The sequence below is a fragment of the Dromiciops gliroides genome, chromosome 1 (assembly GCF_019393635.1).
Source record: "Dromiciops gliroides isolate mDroGli1 chromosome 1, mDroGli1.pri, whole genome shotgun sequence".
Classification (NCBI taxonomy): domain Eukaryota; kingdom Metazoa; phylum Chordata; class Mammalia; order Microbiotheria; family Microbiotheriidae; genus Dromiciops; species Dromiciops gliroides.
The window spans coordinates 44,434,826-44,461,122 of record NC_057861.1 but is presented as its reverse complement, the minus strand read 5'-3'; the positions used below and the strand labels follow the sequence as shown (position 1 = coordinate 44,461,122).

The 26,297-nt window shown below is 51.1% G+C and overlaps 1 protein-coding gene across 6 annotated transcripts in view; it reads right to left on the bottom strand.

The window, feature by feature from the left end:
- Positions 1–25,714, bottom strand: part of FBRSL1 (fibrosin like 1) — a 307,120-nt gene extending 281,406 nt beyond the window's left edge. For 3 of the 6 annotated variants that reach the window (XM_043965808.1, XM_043965826.1, XM_043965852.1), the window contains exon 1: positions 24,537–25,713. In XM_043965808.1, the coding sequence (XP_043821743.1) occupies positions 24,537–24,851 (315 nt within the window). In that variant the 5' untranslated portion in view covers positions 24,852–25,713. Of the gene's footprint in view, positions 1–24,536 lie in introns of all 6 variants that reach the window. The other 3 variants (XM_043965816.1, XM_043965833.1, XM_043965843.1) reach the window with 3 other exon arrangements.
- Between the last annotated feature and the right edge of the window lie 583 nt (positions 25,715–26,297).

Here is a 26,297-nt window from a genome sequence, read left to right as displayed (position 1 = left end):
TGAAGCCAGGCTGGCTCCTTATCACCACCATTTCCTTTTCTAGATTTTCATTAACCATTTCTTTAATAATATGCACTAGAATTCTGCCAAGAATTAGTTGAGGAGGGGCAGCTAGGTGGCACAGTGGATAAAAGCACGGGCCCTAGATTCAGGAGGACCTGAGCTCAAATCCAACCTCAGATACTTGACAATTACTAGCTGTGTGACCCTGGGCAAGTCACTTAACCCTCATTGCAATCGCCCCCCCCCCATCAGTTGAGGACAAGCTCACTGGTTTTAGAATTGAAGATGAGGGGCAGCTAGGTGGCACAGTGGATAAAGCACTGTCCTGGATTCAGGAAGACCTGAGTTCAAATCCAGCCTCAGACACTTGAAACTTACTCGCTGTGTGACCATGGGCAAGTCACTTAACCCTCATTGCCCCCCCCCCCAAAAAAAGGAAGAAAGGAGAGGAAAGAATTGAAGATGGCAGTCTCTTGCCTTTTTTGGGAGGTATGAATTTGCCATTCTCCATTCCTGTCCTCTCTCCTGTTTTCCACAACCTTTCAGGTCACAGACCTGACGAGTTCTCTCAGTATCCTGGGGAGGTGGCTCAACTAGGCCTGATGGCCTGCACCTATCAAGGAGAGAGAGCTAGGTGCTGCTTTCTTTCATTTTCTTTTTTGGTGGGGCAATTGAGGGTTAAGTGACTTACCCAGGGTCACACAGCTAGTAAGTGTCAAGTGTCCGAGGCCCAGCTTTGAACTCAGGTCCTCCTGAACCCAGGGCTAGTGCACCACCTAGCTGCCCCCAGATGCCACTTATAGTTTCTCCCTATTTTACTTAGCTATCAGTTCCTCTGTCCTCATCTGTCCAAATAGACTCCTTAGCACAAGAAAATTAAACTAACTTAACAGGTAAGCAGCTCTCTCTTCTTCATCTCTAATCTCCCCTAAGCTCCTATCCTAGCCTTTCTTTGACCTTCCTCTTTTATACTTATATGTGCTTAAAGGTTTAGTCCCCTTAGCTTTCCTCAACAGCCTGGACTTTTTAGTATGCCCCACACCAGTCTAATTTTTATATTTACTCTGTTACCTGTCCTGGCTTCCATTTTCCCATACATATCTTTCTTAAATGTAAATTGGCTAGAGGGCTCCCTGTGTGGCCACATCAGTTTTCCTTAGACAACACTTTCTTCAGATTTCTATCTCTTGGGCTACTTACTACTAGTAGTAAATCTTTCCTACTCGGTTTTTTGTTTTGGCCCCTACTCACCCTCTCAAAACTCTGAAATTTGTTCTCCTAAAATCTAGAGTGCATATCAGACTAGGTCCAGCTTTCCCCCCCCACACCCTAAAAATCTAAGACAAAGTGGTCACCCCATTTCCCTCCCCCAAGTTTTGTATCATTTCCACCTCAGCAGCCAGGTCCTCAAGAGGTAGAGAATACAGAACCCCATTTTTAGTTCCTCTGCTTTTTGAAGGACGAGATTATCTGCTCTGGGCCAGTGAGAACGCTCCAGAAAACCAAAGTACGAAGTTGACAAGAACTTGTGTTTCAATCACACAGCCTTTCAGATGCCAGGGTTCAGGGTTACCTCTATGCCCTCTTGATGTGAAAAAGCAGAGCATGTGAGCTTAGAGGCTTGGAGACCATCAGCCTTAAACAAGATACAAGAGACAGGATAAGTGGAGAGGAAGGGATTGAGAAGATTCCTTTTATACCAGCCAGTCCACATCTGTAAAATGAGAGTTGGACTCAATGACCTCTGGGATGCCTACCATTTCTAGAGTTACGATCCCATGATCCTACATAGGGGAAGACAGAGTGCTGGCCTTGGAATCAGGAAGACCCAAGTTTGAATCCTTTAGATGCTGTCTAGCTATGTGATCCTGGGCAAGTCAGTGTCCCCTTCTGTAAAATGAGGATCATAACAGCACCTATCACAGAGCTGTTGTGAAGATCAATGAGATAATATTATGTAAAGGACGCTGCACACTCACCATCTAATTTGGGGCTTCTTAAACTTTTTCCACTCACAACCTCTTTTTGCCCGAGGAAATTTTTACGTGACCCCAGTACATAGGTATATAAAATAGGTACTCATGGGGGCAGCTAGGTGGTGCAGTGGATAGAGCACTGGCCCTGGATTCAGGAGGACCTGAGTTCAAATCCGGCCTCAGGCACTTGACACTAGCTGTGTGACCCTGGGCAAGTCACTTAACCTGCCTCACCGCCCCCCCCAAAAAAAAGTTTTTTAAAAGTTTTTAAGTTTTTTAAGTTTTTAAAAAAAGGTACTCATAACCTTTTACTGTTGCCAGATTTTCCCCTACCCCCACATTTAGTTATGTGACCCCACACGGGAAAGCATCTCACAGTTTAAGAAGCTTTGGTCTAATTAATGGGAGAGAGAGAACTCTGGCGAACAAGATACAGGACAAATGGGAGATGACGAAGGGGGATGGGGAAAGGCTTCTTGTAGAATATGGGATTTTAGCTGGGGCTTGAAGGAAGCCAGGAGGAGAGCAGAGGGCACTCCAGGCATGGGGCACAGGTAGTGCAAAAGTCTGGAGTCTGGAGATACACTGGAGATATACCAAAGCAGGGTAAAAAGTGCTCCAGGTTCAAGCCCTGCCTCCTGCCTCTTAGCGCCGGTATGACCCTGGGCCAGTCACTGCCCCATCCCACCCTGCTTGGGTTTCAGTTTTCCTCGTTCATTTCAAGCTTGAAATTTAGGGCCCTTGGGGCAGCTAGGTGGTGCAGTGGATAGAGCACCGGCCCTGGATTCAGGAGTACCTGAGTTCAAATCCGGCCTCAGACACTTAACACTTACTAGCTGTGTGACCCTGGGCAAGTCACTTAACCCCAATTGCCTTACTAAAAAAAAAAAAAAGAAAGAAATTTAGGCCCCTCCAAGTTACCCCAAAGCTGTTTTCCCTTGGCCTTGGACAAAGACAGGAGTGTGTGAGGAATTAATTCCCAAGCCTTGGCAGGTGCCTGGCCCTGGGCTTCCTGACCATAGCCCCTACAGAGCCAGAGAGCATGGAGGTGGGCAGAGCAGATGCTCAGGCTGGGGCAGTGCTGAGGCCCATACAGGAAGTATGGCCACTTCCTGAAGCTCCAGTTATCAGAAGGCAGCTGTCCAGGCAAAGGAGAGCAGGTGCTCTGATCTGAGCTCCCCAGGGTTTCCACAACCACCCTTCCTGGCCAGGACCATGGGAGCTAGCTAGGTTCTTATTCACCACTCCAGTCCCCCACCAGCTGCTCGCCTCATCCTGGGAAGGGGAAGGGGGAAGGGGGTACAGGGACATATCCCAGGAAAGATTCAATCTATTCTCAGAAGCCTCTCATTTTACACATTAGGAAACTGAGGCCCATGGAGTTTAAGTGACTTGTCAAAAGTCACACAGGTAGTGTCAAAAGTAGGATTTGAACCCAGGACCCAGGACAGTGTCCTTTATTTGTAATAATACAACCTTCTAGGGATAGTTCCAGGCTAGCTCATGATCCTCCATCTCCCAAGAAGGAGAGAGAAACCACTCAAGTAAGTAACATTTAACATTTTAAAGAGGGTAGTCACAGGTGTCTGGCAGCAGAGCCTCAGCCAACAGGTAACAAAATATATGTACAAATGGGGGGGAAGGGGAGAATGCTCCCCTAACTGCAGGAACATATTCCTTTGTTGCCCCCAGAAATCCCAATCGCCAAGAGCCTGAGGGAGAAAGTCAGCCCCCAAGGACATGCTTGGGCAGGCCCAGATCCAGACTGAAGCACATGGCCAGGTCACCAGCACGGCCTCATCCCATCCCTCTGGCTCGGCCCCCACTCTGGCAAGGGCCAGGGAGAGGGAGCAGCCCGTCTGGTCGGAGGCAGCCGGACACAGAGGAACAGATGGAGAGAGTCGGGCAGGAGAGAGAGAGAGGCAGGCAGACACAGAGATGCTTTGTGTTTCCTCCAAACCCAGGGCACCCATCAAGGAAGGCAGGGCGAGCGGGGAGAACGACAGAGGGCTCTAGCAATCAGTCTATACTGACCTGGGCTCCACCACACACCAGCCCCCCAGGTACCCTCTGTCACCCACTATTCACAAAACAAAACTAGAGAACGGAGAGAGTGCAAAGAGACCATTAGTCCAGGGGTTTTTAACCTGGGGTCTGTGGGTAGCTTTCAGGTGGTCTATACATTTTAAAAAATATGCTGATAACCATATTTTAATATAATCCATTCCCTTTGTTATCCTGTGAATTTTGTTTTATGCTGAAAAACCATGAGAAAGGGATCCACAAAACAGGTTAAGAGCCCCTTGTCTAATAGAATCCCTTTTTTTACAGACAAGGAAACTGAGGCCCAGAAGTTAAATGACTTGCCCATGGTGACCTAGCCAGGAACCCAGCTGATCGATCTCCCTCCCCCCCCTCCCTCTCCCTCCCCCCCCCCCCCCCCTCTCTCTCTCTCTCTCTCTCTCTCTCTCTCTCTCTCTCTCTCTCTCTCTCTCTCTCTCTCTCTCTCGCGCGCGCGCGCGCGCGCACACACACACACACACACACCCACACACACACACCCTCTCTCTCTCTTGACTCTCACAGCCTTGGAAAGCAATTTTATCTAAACTAGGATCACTGATACAGAGTGATTTCCTATTCCACCCAAACCTCTTTATTGCTTCTGGGGGGAATGTCTTTTTGGTAGCCTACGTTTACTCCCAGATCTCGGTGGCTCTTGGCCACTGTTACTGCCCATTCCAGAGAAGCCAGGACCCCTCATGAAAAACACTCCCAGGGGGACATGGAAGTTAGTCTTTCCCGTGGCAGGGAGAGCACAGGAGCTTCAGTGTGTGGTTCCAACTCCCTTCCAAGGAATCTCTGCCCCCGACTCCACAATTCTTGGGTTCCACACACCAGCTCCATCCCCCATTAAGCGGCAGAGCCCAAGGGCTGACAGTCCCCCCACTCCCTCTTTTTCCTCTAAGCTCCAAATCAGAGCCTGGGACCTGTTATAACAAATGGAAGTATACTTGAGAAAACTTTGAGGCCAAGGGACCCCCTGCTCCTTTGGGGACAAGACGCTCTATAGGGTTCAGTTAGACCTAAAAGCAACAAACTTCAAAGTCATCTGGTCCAGCTCCCTTCATTTTAAAGCAAAAGAAAGAGGTTAAACAACTGGCCCAGGGTCATACAGTTGTTGTCAGAGGGAGGATTTGAACCCAAATCTTTCGGATTCCAAGTCCCATCCTCTATCCACTCACTACATCTCAGTGTGAGCCTCCAAGTAGGAAGAGACCTAGTCCAACCCATACCTGAATAGAGAGACTACAGGCAAGATCCCTGACAAGGGGGGACCACCTCTGCCTGTCTTTAGCCTTATCTCCAGACCTCTTCCCATCTCTGATGGAGGGTTTTCCTCCCTAATCATATCCAAGTTGACTCCCACTCCTGGAGGGCAGCCGCATGTTTGCTCTGCTTGCACTGGGAAATGAAACCCACTCTTCCTAATCTAAAAATGATTCTCCTTCTCTGGATAAAGGAGAAGCGAAACAGGATTTGAGTGGTTCTGCCTTCCCTCTGTCATCCAGCCAGCTGACGGCACCCCAGACATGACATTCTGTTCCCCAACTCTGCGACTGCACCGATTACCCTATTTTGGATGCTCTGCCCTTTCCCTTATCTTTTGGGATCTTCGAGGTCCGGCTCCAAAGCCACCTCCTACAGGAAGCTTCCTCTTTATAATTACTTATTTATCGAAGCATGAGGCACGTTCTCCACAGAATCTTAGTTGGGGGAACGGGGGAGAGAAGGATTTCCATTTCTCCCCTTTTCCTCTCTTTTTGGTCTTTAAAGGAGGAAGGAGGTTCTCACTTTTGCTCCCCCAGGACAGGGAATGTTTTGTTTTTCTCTCTGTATTCTCAGTGAGAGGTAGAAGCACTAACAAACATTTGTTTTTGACAGCCTCAGAATATAGCTCACTTTAGAGGGCAGCTAGGTGGCACAGTGGGTAAAGCACCCGCCCTGGATTCAGGAGGTCCTGAATTCAAATCCGACCTCAGACACTTGACACTTACTAGCTGTGTGACCCTGGGCAAGTCACTTAACCCTCATTGCCCTACAAAAACAAAACAACAAATAAAATCTGGGTAGATCTCATGTTTCTGGGGCTGCCCAGTTGCTCACTTTCCCATATCTCTCCCTTTTCTTTAGAGATCAGAATTTAGCACCTGGGGGCTTCCCCTTGTTACTGAAGCTAGGGGGTGCCAAAGCACAGAACACAAGGTCTGGAGTTGGGAGGACCTAAATTCAAACCTGACCTCAGACAATCACTAGCCATGTGACCTTAGGCCCAATCACTTGAACTCTATTTGCCTCAGTTTACTCAACTGTAAAATGCCTGAACTGTAAAAATAGCACATACACTCCCCAATGCTTGTTGTAAGGATCAAATAATATTTAGAAAGCACTCGGCACAATGACTGCCACATAGCAGGCACTATATATAGTAAACAGTAGGCACTATTGTTACTATTAGGAAAAAACTGAGGTTCTTTGAGGGGATCATGCACAAAGACCACAAAATGAGTAAGGGTCGGGTGCCCCTACTCCCAGGATCCCTACCCCAGCCGCAGGAGATGTTTATCTGATCTTGAAAGCTCCAATTCTATAAACACAATTCAGTTGGCAGGTGACTCTGTGTGTGTGTGTGTGTGTGTGTGTGTGTGTGTGTGTGTGTGTGTGTGTGTGTGTGTGTACTGACTCACTGTAATCTGCAAATCTATTTCAACTCTTCATGGCCTGCCACTGATTAGTTATCAAACCTGTCAAAGAGAATGAGGTGAATCTGGCATGACCTGTTCTAGATGAAATAATCCTGATTCAGAGAGAAAGTACAATTCTCCCATTTTACAGATAAGTAAACTGAGACCAAGGTTTAGATTACACCCAGGTAGTCAGTGTCAGAAGCAGGGCTTAAAGTCACTCCTCCTGGGGCAGCTAGGTGGCCCAGGGGATACAGCACTGGCCCTGGATTCAGGAGCACCTGATTTCAAATCTGGCTTCAGACACTTGACACTTACTAGTTGTGTGACCCTGGGCAAGTCCCTTAACTTTCATTGCCCTGCAAAAAATAAAAATAAAAAATAAGGTCACTCTCTCTCACTTCAGAGTCTGGTACCAGACATGCGTTCAAATCTAGCCTCAGATACTTACTGGCTGTATAATCCTGACTGAGTCACTTTACCTCTGTTTGCCTCCATTTTTTCATCTGTAAAATAACAGTCCCTGGCCTGGTGTCAGGAAGACTCATCATCTTCCTGAGTTCAAATCCAGCCTCACATACTTACTAGTTTTTGTGACTTTGGGCAAGTCACTTAACCCTGTTTGCCTCAGTTTCCTCATCTGTAAAATGAGCTGGAAAAAGAAATGGCAAAACCACTCCAGTACCTCTGCCAAGAAATGGGGTGACAAAGGATCGGCTATGACTGGAACAACTGAACAACAAAACCACCTCTCAGGATTGTAGCAGGATCAAATGATACGATAAATATCTGTAAAGTCCTTTACTACCCTTTATAGTACTACAGAAATGCTGGTTAGCAATGCTGGGTGGTCACTGTGTGCCTCGGTTCCTAACAGTCCCCGTGTCTCCACTCCCATCCATCACCAGCCCAGCTTAGTATAGGGCCAGCCACACAGCCAGGGCGCTTCCAGAACACTAGCTGTTATTATTATTGTTACTATTATCATTATTATTACCTGGGTGCCTCCCTAGCCTGCAGGCAGAAGGAGAGAACTCCACCTGGTTTCTAGGGAAATGTCTACCTCTGGGACCAGGGAAAGGGGAAGGGGGGAGGGGAGAGGCAAGGAGAGGGAGAGGGGGAGGGGGAAGGATTAAGCAAAAGTTCAGTAAATCAGCACCAGGGAAAGGCCATTAGCCCTGCCCTCCTGCCCTCCACCCCTCCACCCCTCCCCCATCCCCACCCAGGTCAACATAAACAAGATAAAGATTTGGGCCCCGGGAACAAACCGGCAGTTCTAAGGCTGAACCTCCACAAGTAGCCCCAGGACATACTCACAGTATTCTCATCCGCATCCCAGGCTGGTACAACACGTCCCCTGGCAGGTAATGGGGAGCCAGCCTTGGAGATGTTGTGTGGGTGTGTTTCAATCAATTATGTATATCAATTATGGAGTAGCAGTGAGTCCCCACAGCACAGTGGGGGAGAGGAAAAGGGGGGATGAGAGAGAAACAGAGACAGATACACACACACACACACACACACACACACACACACACACACACACACACCTATACTCACACACATTCTCACTGACACCCATGCTGGCAGCCCCTGGTATCCAAAGCTAAGCCTCCACCCCCACCTCCCCAGCTCCGGTGAAGCCTGTGCCCCCCCTAAGCAGAAGCTGTCTTGGATTCCTTTTGGAAGGTTTTTGAGATGAAGAGTTAAACATAGCAAGACTGGGTGGGCATCTTTGTTTCCCCACCTGACCAGGACTTGAGTGGCTACTGGAGGGGAGGGAAAGGGGGAGAATCCTCCCCATGTTTATGTTCCTCCTCCTCATCCAGATGGTGCCCAGGACCACCCCCCAGCCATCCCCAAAGCCATAGCGCCCCCCCCCACACACACACACACTCCAGTCCAAGGTGGGAATGGAGGAGGGTCCCGCTCCTGGGAGTTCAGGCAGAAATGTTCTCTCATGTTTTAGGAATTCTAGATGCTGAGTGGGTGGGTACAGGGTGGCTGAGCTATTGCAGCGTGTTTTGCAAAAGCAGGAGGGGGTGGTGGAAACTTGAAAAACCCTGGGCTGCCCTGGCAGAGTTCCAGGGGGAGGAGGAAGAAGAGGTGGAAATCAAAGGATGCGTGCAGTCACATAGTAAGGACCCTAGATATGGGGATATGGAGTCAGAAGGCCTGGTTTTGAATCCTAGGACCTGGGGCTTACTGCCTAGGCAACCTCGGCCCAGGGACTTCATTTCTGTGAGCCTCGTTCTGCTCACCTGTAAAATGGGAGAGCTGGACTCTGACCCAGAAAGTCATCCCATGTCTAAATCTATGGTCCTGATTCAAGAATTCCTGCATACAGCATCAGCAGAGAACCAGCAGGCTCCAAGAGAGGGAGAGAGGGAGAGAGAGGGACAGAGAGGGAGAGAGAGACAGAGAGAGACCAGGGGCAGCTGAAGCTAGGATCTGGGAATCCATCTCCTCTCATCAGAGGCTGAAGGATCAGGTTCAGTGACTGGCTCAGGTTCACACTATATAGCACAGGAGGCAGGATATGAATGCAGGTCTTCCAGTTCCCAGTAAAGTGCTTGGCACAGTGCCTGGCACAGTGGGTACTTGGTTAATTTAAACTTATGGGGGGGGATTTTAGGGGGTAAGAACAGCTGGTCCCAGGAGACTCCCAAGTCACAAGGAGAGCTTTTAAGAAAGCTAATTACCGGGGCAGCTAGGTGGCACAGTGGATAGAGCACCGGCCCTGGAGTCAGGAGTACCTGAGTTCAAATCTGGCCTCAGACACTTAACACTTGCTAGCTGTGTGACCCTAGGCAAGTCACTTAACCCCAATTGCCTCACTAAAAAAAAAAAATAAAAAATAAATTTAAAAATCTAACACTGTTAAAAAAAAAAAAAAAAGAAAGCTAATTACCGAACCAGCCCCAACCTCTCAATGCCTATTAAGTTGAGGGTGGGAGGGGGCATTTAAAGTAACTCACTTCAGCCTGCAAAACTGTCCAGTGAGAGGCTGGCCCCCAGCCCAATCCCTAGGGCTCAGCTTTCCAATTTTATCATAAGCAAACACGGGCTCCCAAGCTATGCAAACCTCTCCTGAGCCTCAAACAGGCCCCTGGGAGTTGACCCGATCCAGCCCTTGGGTTTGCTCAAAAACAGCCCAGAGAAAGGGGCAGGCACCACCCTGGTGCAGTATATGCAGCCTACTCCCCATCCCTACAGGTCTGGGACCTGTTCTTCCCCTCCAGTCAGCAGTATCCCCCCACCCCCAAAGTGATGTAATTCACCAGCCTCCCCCTCAAGGGGCCAGGAGGGGCCCAGAGGAAGAGGAAGGAATATTATAGAAGGACCATCCCCTGTCCTAAGGGAGGGGAGAACACCAGGGAAAGTGTGTGGGCTTCAGAGGCCTCTTCCCTAGGGGATTCCCGGGCTGGACGGCTAAGGATCCTTACGTGTGTGTGTGTGTGTCCCCGCCCCCATTGCCTTTCCTGGGAAGCCCAAAAGGCCAGGTCTGCTCTCTCCTTTTTTATAGACTAAGGAAGCTTGCTCACAGCAGGTTAAGCAAGCTGCCCGCACGCAGATAACAAGGGTCACAGCTGGGATTAAGCAAACAAACAGGAGTCTGGACACCAAGTACAGCGCTTCACTCAGGCTAGGGAAAAAAAAGGCCCTTCCGTTGTGCCGGAGGCCGCGATCTGGGCCGAGTTCATCGCTGGATGGAGATCTGGAGATGGAAAGGAGGTCTGAGGGGCGCTCTCTCACACAGGCAGAGGGGAACCTGAATCCAGCACCTGCACTCGGGGCTCGGGCCAGCCTCAGGCTACAGTCCAGAGAAGGGAGCAGCGCCCTGCCCCCACCCCCAGCTGGCCTTGGATTCCACCATCCAGGCCCTGGGGCAGAAAGGTAGTCTGGAATATCGGCTCCACCAGGAAAGGAAGCCTTCCCCCACCCTTCCCAAGTTACCAGTGCAAAGGCTCATCGGGAGCAAGCAGCAGGTGCTGCTTCGGGGTGCCGCAGGAAGGGCCTGATGGGACGGGAGCAGAAACAGGGGGTAGGAAGTAAGACCTCCAGAGGCGTGGCATTTCCGGGCCTCCACCCCCATCAGTCAGAGTAATCAGGATCAGGAAGGAGAAAGCCGCTCAACACTCACTCTCCCGGCTCCACAGCCCCAGCCTCTGAAGAAGAAAGTGGCCTTCCTTCCTAGTGGCCTTGCTCCCCCAGTCCCCCCCTCCCTCCTCAGCCCCATCAGCTCCCTCCTTCTCAGCCCCTCCCTTCCCAAGCCCGACAGCAGAAAGCGTTTACAACCAGGCCACACAAGCTGGTTTTGTTCAAAATAAGCCCAGCACAAGCTCTCCCATGCAATTCAATTAATTCTGCACCCAAGTCTTAGTTTTTTTTCCCTGTCACACACTCTTAGTGATAACAGAGATGAGGGATTCAAGGGTGAAAGCAACTTCTAAAACCAGAGCTGGGTCTCCAGCCGTCCCGGCACTCGCCCCTACTTTCCAGTCCCATCCCATCCCACCCCCACCTCAGCGGGGTCTCTAGCAAAGTTCTAGACTTTTTCTAGGCTGTCTTTTCCTAGACAAGCCCTGCCCTCAAGGGTTTATGTTCTTCCAAGTTCAGGCCAATTATGTCCAGTTCCTTCGACGTTAGCAGAAAACACGGGGGTTGGAACTCTGGCTCGGCCACCTACCCTAGGAATACCTTAAAAGAGTCACCAGTTTTCTGGGCTCAGGACCCTCAAAAGCCTCTGAAGATCCAGGTTCCCCTCCCCCCTCATCAATCAGAGCAAAATGCCCCATGTCCAAGAGGGGGGTGGTGGTGGCTTCAGTCTTGGTTCAACATTACACTATGCATGGTTGAGGAGAGGAGACAATGGAAAAGGACCCAGCCCCTGGCTTTAAGATTCTAATCCGGTAGGGGCAGCTAGGTGGCACAGTGGCTAGAGCACCGGCCCTGGAGTCAGGAGTACCTGAGTTCAAATCCAGCCTCAGACATTTAACACTTACTAGCTGTGTGACCCTGGGCAAGTCACTTAACCCCAATTGCCTCAAAAAAAAAAAAAAAGAAGAAGAAGAAGATTCTAATCCTGTATTGGGAGCAAGCTAAGGTAGTGCAGTGGAATCAGAAGACTCATCATAAATTCAAATCCAGCCTCAAGACATGTCCTAGCTATGTGACCCTGGGCAGGTCACTTCACCCTGTTTGCCTTGGTTTCCTCACCTATAAAATGAGCTGGAGAAGGGCACGGCAATCCAGTCCAGCATCTCTTGCCAAGAAAACTCTAAACAGGGTCATAGAGAGTCAGACCGGACCGAACAACAAAATGGTGTTGATAACAATAATAATAATAGCACTTAGCTCACAGGGATATTATGAAGATCTAATGAGTTAAGCTGGCTATATAAACTGGAGCTATTATTACTATTACAGCATGTCCCAGCTCAGGGCAGAGGGGAGGGAGAGAGGGAGGTAGAGAACCAACAAGCATCTCCCTTTGGCAGGATAGTTCAGTGCCAGGAAGGGAGTGATCCCCAGCCCTTCCAGACCTCCCGAACCCCTGCCCCCTCAACACTCAGGGACTTGACTGTTAGATTGTTCCCTCCATTCCACACTCAATCTCAGGGGAAGCAGGTATGGTAGGAGTGACCCTTGGGGGCCTTCTCCTCCCTAAAAGTTGTGCTAATTGCTTGTCCAGTAATTAATCCCTCCCTAGCTCCTTGTCCCACTCCCAGAGGATTGATGACCTCCCCTTCCTTCCCTAGCTCCTCCCCACTCCCAGCAGAGGTCAGATGCCCCCCCCTTTTTCCCCCGGCCACCACCGGGACGCTGTATCCCTACTGCAGGGCAGGAGGTGACCACTGATGTCCCTTTCAGCCCTGGGCTTCAGAGGCCGGCCCAGAGACAGCTAAGCACAGCCCACACCCTCACAACTTGCTTGGTCCATTAATTTTCCACCAGCTTTCTCAGGGATGCCCTCATTTGTTCCAAGAACAATGGCTGGCTTTGACCTTTGCAAATCTTAAAGCAATCAATCAATCAAGAGGGGATTAAAAAAAATTTTAAAGCTCCAACAGTCCCTGCCCTCCTGAGGAACCCATGTTCTCCTAGGAAGGAGAGGCAAGGAGGAGCCAGCTCCCATTCACTTCCAAAGGGAAAGGAATTTAAAAAAGAAAAATGACCAGTGATTTCATTAGAAGTGGGACCGCCCAGGTGAGCCCAATCCCACAGCCAAGGCAGGTGGGCACCTTCTTATGATTTTAGTCTGAGGGCAGGCCAGATGCACTTGGGGAGAGAAGGGAAGTGAGTAGCCCAGAGTTACACATCCCTGGGCATACAGCGGGGGGAGAGTGGAACTGGAACACAGGTCTTCCAGGCAGGCTCTCTAGCCTGGCTGCTCTCTCTCATACACAGGATAAAGACAGAGTAGATACCTTGAAGGGGAGAATCTAGCTGCTAAGGGGGGTGGGGGCCAAGGGACAAAAGGGAGCATTCCAGGCATAGGCAACAACAGCTAGTGAAGAGCACAAAGATGGGAGATGGAGATCTGCACTTTCTACAAGCATCACCTTTGTTGTTCAGTCACGTCTAACTCTCCACGACCCCATTTGGGGTTTTCTTGACTAAGATACTGGAGTGGTTTTGCCATTTCCTTCTCCAGCTCATTTTACAGATGAGAAAACTGAGGCAGACAGGGTGAAGTGACTTGCCCAGGGTGTCTGAGGCTGTATTTGAACTCAGGAAGAGAAGTCTTTCTGATTTCAGGCCCAGCACTCTATCTACTGAGCCACCTGATTTGAACTCGGCCCTGAGCACTCTCCACTGCACCACCCAACCTCCCTGCCCTATCACCTTCTTTGGTCTTCCCCAACATCAGGACACCTTTCTATCCCTTCCTACACATTCACCCCAGCCAAGAAATTTACATTAAAGGGATTGTGAGGTGAGGGGACCGGTACCACTGGTCTAGATCAATGCTTTCATAAGTATAGAACTTCAGGTGAGGAAACTCCCTCTACCAAGGAATCAACCAATCAATCAATAAACATTAATCAAGCACCTACTATGTGCTAGGCTAAATGCTTAAGTGCTGGAGGATACAAAAAGAGACAAAAGACAGCCCAGCTTTCAAGGAGCTCATAATCTAATGGGGGAGACAACAAATTCATTAAAACACACTATATTCAGGATAGATAGGAAATAATTAACATAGGGAAGGCAGTGGAGGGGTTGGGGACAGGCTTCCTGAAGAAGATGGGATTTTAGGGGACCAGTATCACTGGATGGAAGGGTATGTGTTGGGTAGTACAGTGTAAGAAGATGTGAAAGACAGGAGGAGGCAGGTTTATGAAGGGCCCTGCCTGACCAGCAAACAGAGGGTGACGGGGAGCCCCTGGAGTTTTATGGAGTAGGAGGTGACACGATCAGCCCCGAGTTTTAGGAAGACCACACCGTTGGCTAAATGGAGGATGGATTGGAGTGGGGAGAGACTTGAGCCAAGAAGACCCCCCCCCAGCAGCAGGAGGTAAACAGGAAATCCAGCCCCCACACAGGACTGATTTCTACCCCTTCTTCTCGAACTCCAGGGAGAATGGGTCTTCTTCCCATAGCCCCCAGTGTGGGTTCTGATCTTTCTTTTCTGCCTTGGGGCCTTTCTCATCTCCTTCAGTCATCCCATAATTACCTGCTTCTTCCTGCATACCTGAGGGTTTCCATCTACTTGGTGAACACTTCTTCTCTGAGACTCACAGTTGTTAAGTTTCCTTTCAGCTTGGTTAGCTCAGACACAGCCCAGGTGGCCCCAACAGCCTGGCCCCACCCCTAGGCAAGGGCAACCAGCCCCAGCTTCTCCCAAATACCCACAGTTCCACTTCCACACACTACTTCTGAAAAAAAAAGTTTTCTCCAGTGCACCTCCCCTCTAAAAAAAACACACACCACATCCTTTTCTCTTTTCAGAGGCCCACTACTCAAAAGTCCCTCAACCATCCTAGGCCAGGGCCTTCATTCAATAATCAGTCAATATGCACCTACTGTGCGCCAGACACTCATCACCTCTCACCTGGACCACTTCCAACAGCCTCCTACTTGGATTCCTTGTCTCAAGTCTCTCCACTCTGATCCATCACAGCTGCCCAAGTGATTTTCCTGACTGCCCCTCCCCTACTCAATAAACTCCAGTGACTCCCCTATTGCCTCCAGGATCCAACAACAGCACCTCTTTTGGGGTCTTTATCTAGAGCCTAGCCCAACAGACCTCCCTCACCCCATAACAAGGATGGTGATGTCTCACCTCCACACCAAGTCCCCAGTGTCTGGGATCCATTTCCATTCACCCCAAACCTCTTAGAAAATCTCATTGCCTTGAAAACTCAGTTCAAGCACCTTCTACATGAAGTTCTTTCCTGATCTCCTCAGGGCTAGTGCCTTTACCTCCCAAAACTTTAGCATTTGGGGAGAACCGAGTCAACCCAACCCCAACACTTGCACAGAACACAAAACAGGGAGCAGGAAGGCAGGGATTAAGGCCCTTTGGCAATGAGGCAGCTAGTGGACCGAGGACTGGCGGAGAACAATGACGCAGGATCTGGGTTCAAATACTGCTGTCTGTTTATTACTAGTTAGTAACCGCTGGGCTTTTTTCTCAGCTCTGAGGTTGGACTACAAGGTCTCTGGGGTCCCTTCCAGCTCTAGATTTACGATCCTTGGGATTCCTCCCTGATTACTAGCTGAGCTGCAGAGCCTGAAAAATCTATCTGTCCATCACTCCCGCTGAGCTTTTCTGACTAGCTTGATCGTACCCCTCCCTTCCCCAAGGTCATGCCCCTCCCAGATGGGCCTGGAATACTACTAAGAGACTAGTTTCTCTGGCTTGAGACTGCTTTAAGGAGGCACCTGTGAAAACAGAAATAGCCCTGGAGGGAGAATACATTTAGTTCCTCCAAGTCAGGAACAGCTCATTTTGTCACAGGTGCTTTCCAGGTGACAGGTGTAGAGACCCAGAGTACCATGGGAAGTGGCCAGGCAAGGGCTGGGGTCCATGGGGCAGCCTGGGGGAAGGCTCTGGGTGGCCTAGGGTGACAGGGGCGGGGAAAGAGAGAAAAGGACCAGACAGCTGAGCCCCAGAGCTTTGCCAGGAGTCGGTGCCAAGGGCTGCCCTGTGACTAACTCTGATTCAGCACAGAGGGGACTTTTTCCTGGGTTTCACTGGGGTTTTTAATGTCTAGCATGGCTACACACACACACACACACACACACACACACACACACACACACACACACACACACACACACACACACACCCCCTTGATGTCCCTCAGTCCTGGGTTCAGAAGCCAGAAGCTGGAATACCCCACCTTGGTTCATAGACTCTCAGCCCTTCACACCAGCCCTGGTAGGCTGAACCAAGGGGCTGGCCAAATCATGCCTCTATGGAGCACAGGGGTACACCAAGACCCAGGCTGGGCAGGCACTAGGAACTCTACTCTTCCTCCATTTTGGTTCAGGCAGGAAACCCAAGGCAGAGAATGAAGACACCCCCAACTGGCTTCTCCAGTTGGGTTGGGTCAAGGCTTCCTTGCACTCTCTCTCCCTCTGTCTCTCTGTGTCTGTCTGTGTTTCTCTAAAACACACACACACACACACACACACACACACACACACGCTGAAGTGTTATTGGGGAAATGGGCAGTTGGGGGAATTACAGGGGATTTTGCCTTGGTCCCTCTCCAGGGGGGGCACCTGCTCTCCCTGGTTCCTCTCTCAAATAGGGCTCCTGTCTGGTCCAGGTTCCCTTTTCCAGTTTCTTCACTCCCCAACATCCCAGCCAGAAAGGTCCCGTCAAAGCTGGCCCCCAGCCAAGCTCTGAAAAGATTATCTCTGCCCAGAGATCCAAAGGTCAAAGCTGCAGAAGCCAGCCAGTGCTGAGGTGGGATCAGCCTTGATCCTAACACTGATGCTTAAGCAGAAGGAGGCAGTCCACCCAACCCAGGGAACTTCAGTTTCTTCACCTGTCAAATGGGAATAATAACATCACCTAAACTCAAAGGACTGTGAGTGGGACCAAGTGAGATAATCAAGGAAAAATGCTTTAAGGTTGAAAAGTGGGCTCTATAGACTCCAGCTATTATTATTTTTATATGAGCACCAGTTTTCTGGAGCCAAGACCTACGTTCAAATTTTACCTGTGTCCCTTCAGGCCCATTTACCCTTTCCCCCAGGAGCCAGTCCCTTCTGGTTCCAACCCTCTCACGTCATCATTCTTTTTTTATAAGGCAATCAGAGTTAAGTGACTTGGCCAGGGTCACAGCTAGTAAGTGTCTGAGGCAGGATTTGAACTCGGGTCCTCCTGATTTCCAGGGTTGGCATTCTATCCACTACCCTGATGACAACTTCATCATTCTATACAGATAATGCTGTGCTTTACCCAATCCTTTCTCCCCTGATCCCCTTAACACTTTCATGGGAAGTGGGGGGGAGGGGGCAGAGAAGGAGAGAGAACTAACATTTCCTTGGCCTTCTCTGTGGTCTTCCCTGGATGTCAAGGGAAGCTATTCAATTAACCAAAATCATTCCCAGCCCTGATTTAAAGAGAAGAAGGAAAAAAAGGAACCATCTACCGCCAGAAAAAAAGAAAGGTTCTTTACCTGGGGTCTGGTCAATTTTTTACTGTTATTCAAATTCTATCCCAGGGGGCTAGATTAGGCACCCTCACCCCAATGCCAGCCAACTGTTTTTCTCTCCATTACCCCCCCCCTTTAGTAATAGCTCTGAATCTTTGATTTTCTTAGCCTGAACCTTGTCTCACAGAAATTCTTCCACAGGCTGTCTGGGAGGTCAGGGCCAGGCAAAGGACTGCTTCTCCAAGCCCCCTCCTCAACTGCTTGCTCTAAGGTGGTCTTGCTAAGAAGGGCCTGGAGGCCTGCGGGAAAGACATCGGGGCCTTGGACTGTTTTTTTGCTATTAATTTTTATTAATCTTTTGCTATCATTTCCAAATAAATATAATCAACATCTCTCCCTTTCCCCTTTCCTTTCCGGTAACAAATTGGGGGTTGGGGGGAGCCATTGCTGAAAACTAACATCAATCAGGACTGACAGTATAGGCAGTGTTTGGAATCCCTAGTCCACCGCCTGGGCAAAGGGAAGGAAAAGCAGGGCTCTCAGCTCTGTACCCAGCAGAATGTAAGCTCTATGAAAGCAGAGATTTTTTCCCCCCTTTGTAACTCCAGTGACTCACACTTCACCAGACACCTAGGAGCTTAATCAAGGCTGGCTGATTGCTTTATTTTCCAGCACAGCGTCTGTCCTGGAGGAAGCTAAGAAAATCAAAGATTCAGAGCTAGAACTAAAAAGGGGGTTAGTGGTGGTGGTAGTATTGAAGGGGCAGGATTTACTGGATGCGAATTCCAAACCCCTCCCTCATTTTACAGGGATGAGAAAACCCAGGGAGGTGAAGCTGTTTGCCCCAGGTTACATATTTAGCAAGACTGAACCCAGTCTAAAGCCATCCACTTCACCCACTGCATGGCATGAATGCCAGGCCCCGAAGGCCCTGCTAGGGCACACCCCCATCCTGCCACGGGCATTGGGAGCTGGAAGCAGAAATCATGGGAAGGAGGGTTTTGTCTTGAAAAGAGACAGGTGGGAGGGCAGGCCCCGGGTGCCATCTCCTTACGGTGGCACCCAAAGGAATCGGGAGCCGTTTCTAGTAAACAATTGGTGCTGAAGACTTTGATTCATCAGCATTCCAACCAAGTTCCTTTTTTAGCCCAACTCTCCTACTTAAAAGGAACAGCAGAGAGGATCAAAGCGCCTTTAAATGCCATCTCCACATCCATCTGATACTTCTCCCGTGATTCACCCAACCGGCTTCAAACCCAATTAGCAGTTTCATCTGCATGAAATGGGTGGTTATCTCCCCGGGCAGCCAACGACCCAACTTCCTGAGTCCCCAGGGCCGGTTCCCTCCCCTCTCTCAGCCCTCCCCAAAGTACGGGGCTGCGCTTAGAACAGGGAATGGCAGAGCTGGGCGCTTAGAACAGGGAATGGCAGAGCTGGGCCCTTAGAACACAGGATGGCAGAGCTGGGAGGGACCTCAGAAACTATTCTAAGCCTTCATTTTTACAGGAGGGCAAACCAAAGCCTAGGTAACAGCAGGAGAGAGCCTTCTCCCTCCATCTGGAGCAAATCTCCAGGTGGGGAGAAGAGGAGCTGTTACGAGGTCCCAAGTGTCAGAAGCATTCACCAAGTTCCAGAGAAGAACACGGATAAACATGAAGATTGCTGAGCACACAAGGTGTATGATTGTGTACACACAGACAGGTAGCCCAACCCATGCTCAGAAATCGTGCAGGGTTGTGCAGTTTACTGTTCTGATGGGGAAGGGGTCAAAAGTCACCTCAGGAAAAATTATTCTCTTAGCAGCAAACCTTCAACCCCCCACCCCCACCCCTATCTCAAGCACAACCTCACCCCACCCCCCCCCTTCCACAAGGGAACAGCTACAGCTACTAGATCACAGATTTAGAGCCAAAAGGGACCTCAGCCACCAAGGAGGCTGATGCCCTCGTTTGACAGACGGGGAAGCCAAGGCTCTCAGAAAGGGAATTCCCTACCCAAGGTCAAACAGGTGAGATCTGAACCCAGGGTTTGTGAATTCCACATCTAGCATTCTTTCTGCTCCACCACGCACAGGGCTGAGCACCTCAGCACCCACGCCACAGCTAGGTGTCTTATGCCCCTCTGGCAGAAATGGGGCTGCTCAGGATTAGGAAACAAGAAGAAAAACCCTCCTACTCTTCATCCCCTCTCAAAGGCAAGGGGGCACCCAAAAGCTTTGGGATACAGGCATTTATTGACCCCCCCCCCAAAAAAAAAGAAAAGAAAAGGAGGTGATTTGCCCAGCCCAGAGTGAGGAAGACTCATCATCTTCCTGAGTTTCAGTCTGGCCCCAGATATTTACTGGCTGTGTGACCCTGGGCAAGTCACTTAACCCTGGTTTGCCTCAGTTTCCTCATGTGTAAAATGAACTGGAGAAGGAAATGGCAAACCACTATAGTATCTTTGACAAAAAACCTCCCAAATGGGGTCACAGAGAGTCCAACATGACTGAAAAAACGACTGGACCACGGAAGGAAACTTGGGGAAGACAAGGGGTCTCTGGGGTGGAAGGAATAACTACCAGCAGCCACCAGCCCTACCTCTCCGATCCCAAGGGTTCCTTGGCTTAAGAAGCTAAGGTGAAGGGGCAGCTAGGTGGCGCAGTGGATAAAGCACCAGCCCTGGAATCAGGAGGACCTGAGTTCAAATCTGGCCTCAGACACTTGACACTTACTAGCTGTGTGACCCTGGGCAAGTCACTTAAGCCCCACTGCCCCACAAGAAGAAGAAAGAAGGAAGAAGAAGAAGCTAGGGTGGAAGGGGCTAAGGACAGAACAGAAGGTAAGATCCCAGAGGGCAGGGACAGTTTTCTTAGTATCTTCAGCACCTCAGAACCTCAGCACAATAAGTGCTTAATAATTTCTAGCTGAATTAAAGAAAGAAGAGGAAAAACCCAACTTTTTCCAGGAGTAAGAATTCTTCATCGGTCCTTGTTTTAAATTTTATTTTATTTTATTTTTTGATAACTACATTCCAATAGAATTGCTTTCCTTTGGGACAGCTAGGTGGCACAGTGGATAAAGCACCGTCCCTGGATTCAGGAGGACTTGAGTTCAAATCTAGCCTCAGACACTTGACATTAGCTGTGTGACCCTGGGCAAGTCACTTAACTCTCATTGCCCCTCCCCCCCCATTTGGTTTCCTTTGTAACCCAGCATATTTTATGCATTTACAAGCAAGCTTCTGAGCAGGGGTCCATAGGTTTCAGCAGATAGCCAGAGGGGTCCAGGACACCAAAAAATGGTAAGAAACCAGCCCCTAGAAAGGTAGCCATCCCAGCATTCAAACTGTTCTGTCCTTTCCCATGGAGAAAGAAGTTTCCAAAAATTAGAGAAAAGGGAGGGTGAAAGGGGGGGGGGGGGAAGAGTGTGAAGATCCTCTAATAGGATGCGCTCTCTTTTATCAAAAGAGACTGTAAGCCTGCAGATCTGGGCAATGATGACCCGAAGGCATGCCCAGAGCAGACTGTGAACAAGCAGGTACCATGCATGAATCAGTTACCAAGACCCAGAACAAGAGTGGGACAGGAGACACATTTGGAGTCGGTCTTCCTGGGTTCAAATCCCAGTTCTACTATTCACTCCCTGAGGGACTTTGGGACCAGTGACTTTATACCACAGGAAACTGAAGTCCTACCAAGGTTATGTGAGAGGGCTAGATTGGATCTCTAGAGGTAGGTCCCTTTCAACCCTAAACAAGAGCCTATGCTCTAGGTAGGAGACACTGGATTCTTTGTGGGGCAAGGGGGTGGGGCAGGAAGAATCTTTTCTTTTTAAATGATACTGTTGTAACTCCACTGCACTTTCTAATAATAGCTAATATTGATGGAGAAATGTAAGGTTTTTAAGTGTTTTGCATACATGGTGTTTTCTCCTCAGATGCTGCCAATCGGGAGGCAGAGACCAGTGAGGAATGAAGGTGTGTTAGGTCTAGTTCTGGCCACTGATCATCCACAGGATCAGGGGAGATCTGAACCCTAATTTCCTAACTCTATGTTGAGGATTCTCTCCCCACCACATGATGCCTCCCTCCTCCCTTCCAAGGGAGGACCCAGATACCCCTCCTTTGCTCATTATACCAACAGCACATCCGAATGAAATCCACTTTCTACCACTTTCCATTCTATTTCTCATCCTTTACAATAGACAAGGAATGTCTCCCCACACCCAATCAACAAGCACTGATTGCACCCTATATGTCAGGCAGCAGCAGCGCGGTGCAGAAAATGTTAGCCTCCAGCCTGGAAAAACCCAGGGTTCAAAAGTCTAACCTCTGACACACGACTAAGCAGTTTGACCTCTGGCCTCAGGGAGCTTACAGTCTCTGTTCAAAGAGAAGGAACCATTCATTCAGGCTGGTGGTGAAAAGTCCTTCAATTTAACTCTCTAGGTTACTGATGCTGGTTGGCTGCAGGAAGTTTGGGCATTTTCGAATTCTCTCGGTATGACGAGGATGAAGGCTACTCTTAGTCATCAGTGGTTCCCCTAACCCCAAGGAAGCTTTCTGTTTTAAATGCCACTCTCAATCCAGACACCTCAGATAAATATTATCTCCCTGGGAGTCCCTCTCAGAGCCTCCTTTATATACCGAGGGGTTCAACAGTCAGTCAATAATAACAAATAATAACAACAGCTCACGTGTATGCTGCAGGAGAGAGTGGGAGCTAGAATGAAGGTAGGCCTGATGGGAACAAAGGTTTCCTAGTAACTGTCTGGGGCAGGATTCAAACCCGGCCCTTCTGGACTCTGAGATCACATACTCCATAGCTCTCCTAACTTATTATCTAGGATGAGGTTCAGCATGCGCACCAATAGAGAATGGTTGAAAATTTAGAGCCAGAGGCCTTCTGTTCAGCTGAATCTTTGGGGCCTCGATGTCCCTATCTGTAAAAGGAGGGAGGTGGTCTAAGGTCCCTTCTAGCTCTGCATCCAGTGAAATCAGCCTAATACAAGATAGAATATGAAGGGTTTTGCCTTTCTTTGTGTCCTTGGAGCTTAGCCCAGTGGCAGGCATACAGTAATCGCTTAATAAGTGGCTTACTGACTGGCTGACAAGACTTAACTGAGGGTAATCACACCCAGAAAGCTCTGAGTCAATCAAAAAGCATGGAATCAGCACTGGGAATAGAAAGAGGCAAAAGCCCTACCCTGCCCTCAAAGAGCTCCCTCTCAAACAGGGAAAGGAAAAATGTAAATGACCACAACCTAAGAAGGGTCCCACCCAACACCTAGCAAACCCCACCAAAGCCTAGAGAGGGCACTTAGTTCATTCACTGAATAGACAGCCCAATCTACACCCCTCCCATGGACCAGTCCCAAGGGCCACTGCTCCCCCAAGGGGCCTTTTCCTCATGACAGGCTCTCTGGGACCAGGTCTCCTTATATGTAAAAAGGGGCTTGGCCCAGTTCTCTGGGATCCTGGCCAGTTCTAAATCCTGTGATCTCCCAACCAGGGCACAAGCAGGTCTAGGAGCAAACTGAGACCCTGCTGCTAGACTGGGGACACCACACGCAAGGGAAGATTCAGAAAAACAGAAGAGATAAAGCCAGCTAGGCCACAAGGGCCCCCCAGATAAGTGGCAGCCATCACTGGAGATTGGGATTTAGGATTGCGTTCAAGTTCCCATTTTACCCTGCCCCCCACCCCAGGTTAAGTCATCACTTCCCTTGGCCCTGTCTCTCTTTCCTCACCTGTAAAATGGTGCAGCTCCCAGGATCTACCTCAGGGAACATGTAGGGATCCAGTGATATCAGGTGTGTAAATCGAAGACATAAAGCAACCCCTATTACTGCTGATAATCGACTTAGACACAAATTGTAAACACCCAGGCTTCTCCAGGGGGGAGGGCAAAGTTTGCCGGGGTCAGCAGCAGGAGCTCCCCCACTGACAGCCTGACTGCAGCTGACACCCAGGGCCTTGGAAAAATCACCTGAGCAGGTACTTCCCTCCCAGAAACGTTTCTGGGCTGGACAAGGCTCAGCCCTCCTCCAGCCAGATTACTTACTTACAGACACAGACATAGACACACACACCCCAGACCTCCCCCCACCCCCATCCCAACGGGGGAAAAACACAAGCTACTCCAAAAGCGTTCCAAGCCAGGCCCAGCCCTGGTCTGTCATCCTCCTTTAGAAAACATTTAATTTCCTTCTCTACTTAAGAGTTCAGACAAGAAGAGGCGAATTTGCTCAGCAAATATTGTTCATAATAAGTTCTCCAGACGAGCAATATTTTTTTTGACAACCTATTAACCCCCGGCAAATATGTCGTCAATACGAAGTCGGACTTTCTAAAAGTCACCCCCCACATTCCCATTTAAACACACACACACACACACACACACACACACACACACACACACACACACACACACGACAACCACTCAACTGGGGGGAGGGGGGTAATGAGAAGAGTGGAAATCAGCCATTTCAACATCTTATCCCCAGAAAACATCCCACAGTATCCATTTCCCCACTATCTCCCACGGCCGAAAAAGTAACAATTTGGCAATACGAGGGCCTTAGTGAACCTCCAGGTCTAAAAGGGTTACGAACCAGTCTTGACCCCTTGGTGCCAACAGGGACAGGAGACCCCAGCCCAGCCTGAAGCCCGGGCTCCGGGTATGGACGATATTTTATAAAAACCTCACTCATCCATTCCCCCCTCCTCCCCCCATCCCCCCGCCCCATCCCATCGGTTCCTAAATGGGGAGGGTTGTCCCACGAGGGAGGCTTCCAAATTAGACACCCACCAGAGGAAAGCTCCTGACACCGACTCCCCAGGCCCCTGAAGGTCGGGGGATGCAGGGTACAGCGAGTGGGGAGTCGGTGTTTACATTCAGCAAAGAGGCATCTAACCTGTCGGCCTCACTAATCAGGTCCAAGTTTTTTATAAACCGTATCGGTCCCTGACTAAACCAGACGACCCGCAACGGGTGGGCCCCTAAACCGCCCTGGGGGCCCCCAGCGTAGGAGGAGCCCGTCCGCTCCGGAGAGCCCTCTGGAGTCAACCTCCCAGAAGCACAGCCCCCTCCCATTTCTAACCCCAGAAAGTAAACATCTCCCTTCTCTCCCCCTCAGAGCCCCGCCTGAGCCCCCAGACGGCTAAGGAGAGGGGGAGCTCGGTACCCCCCTTCACCGTGCGCCCGCTCTTACCTCCAAGGCCTCCAGGGTGCTGAAGCTGGCAATTGCAAAGCCATCGATCAATTCCTCTTCCTGGGAGCTGGACTCTCGGCGCCGGCGGCGCGGGGGGCGTGCGTTTCGGGGGGCGGCAGTCGCCGCCGCCACCGCCGCCGCCGCGCCCCGGGGGTGCGCGCAGTTCTGGCTCGTGTTCTCTTTGCCCGGGCTGGGCTCCCTCTCAGAGCCGGACGACGGGCTCTGATTCCGGGCCTCGCGGGCGGCCGCCTCCCTCCGCCTCACGCGGTCCCTCTGGGAGCGAGACCGGCGGCTCTGCCGGACCTTCCCATCCATTTCCACGGCCCCGGCCGCGCCTGCCGCCCCACGCCAGGCAGTCCTCCTCGCTGCCCCTAGGGACCCGCCGGGGTCAGACGCCACAGCCACGGGAAAGCCGCTCGATGACCTTGACTCCAACCCCCAGGCCGGCTTTTTAAAGAGGGAATAAAAAACCCCCACGGTAGAACTCCAAGTCTCCCGCCCCCCGGAGAAAATGTTTCAGAAATGAAGACGGGAGGGTCGGGCAAAGGACCCCCCTTCCCCCCCGCCGGGAGGACTAGTCCAACGTCGGGGAGTCACAGCCCAGCGGCCGCAGCAGGCGCAGGCTCCCCCGTTGCTCCGCTCCGCTCTGCCCTCGGCGTCTCCGCTCTGCCCTCGGCGGCTCCTCTCCCGCCCGCGCGCCCTCGTTCTTTCCGCCTTCGGGACTAAGCTGCAACACAGAATTCCATCCGGAACGCGGGGGCTTTGCAACTTTGTAGCAAGGGCCGCGCGGGCCGCACGGGGCTGGGGGCTCGGGGGCCGGCCGGGCTACCCCAGCCCCTGCCCCTGCCGCCCCTGCTGAAGCCCCGAAGGGTGGAGAGGGTAGGAGGGGGCGGGAGGGGGCGAGGTCACACGCCCGCTGGGGGGGGCAGTGGACAGACCCAGCCTCGGCTCGGCCTCTCCCCCCCAGTCCTCTCGGGAACTTTCATCCGTTTCGGGGGCGGCGGCAGGAGGTTCTTGGGGAGATGGGGGGGCGGGGTGAGGGTGTCAGGGCTCCCCCCGCCGGAGCGGCCTCTAGACGGGAAGCTTCTCAGCGTGGCTGCTCTCCCCTTCGTGGCTCGGGGATCTGTCTGCCCATGGTCGTTCCCCCACCCGCGACGCCTTCTCCCGGGGAGCGGCCCCCCGCCTCGCTTCCCCCCAGCCCCCGCCGAAATGCCCCCGGTTCGGCGGCTCCGCGGGCTGGATGTAGGCTCTTAAAGGGCCAGAAGCGGCGGCGGCTGCGGACAGGCAGGAGGGAGGGCAGGCAGGCGGGCGGAGGGGGGAAATTTCCTCTCCTTCTGAATTGTACAGTGCAGCAAAGCCCAGAGCAGATAACAACTGACGTATTTCCGCCAGCCTGTAATTACCAAAGGAAGTGAGGGACTTTATTCGGGGGCCGGGGAGCCCGGGCGGGGGCGCGGCGGGGCGGGGGGGGCCGCCTCCTACTGTCCCCATGGGAGGGAGGGGGAGGTGGGCGACTCCCCCAGGCCTCAGCCCCCGCCCAGACAAACCCACGTCTCTGCGTCTCCCCACCTCCCCAAAGACAGGCATGCTGGCTAGACCCTGAGCTAGGGAGAGTGCTGGCACTGTCGGGACCTTGGGGTCTCGGGGACCCCTTCCCCTAAATCCAGGAGAACCCAAGAGCGGCCCCGCCCCCTCTGGAAACCAAGCATCGCCCCCCCCCCCCCCCGTGGTGTGTTTGGAATAACCCGCTGTGGCCCCGCC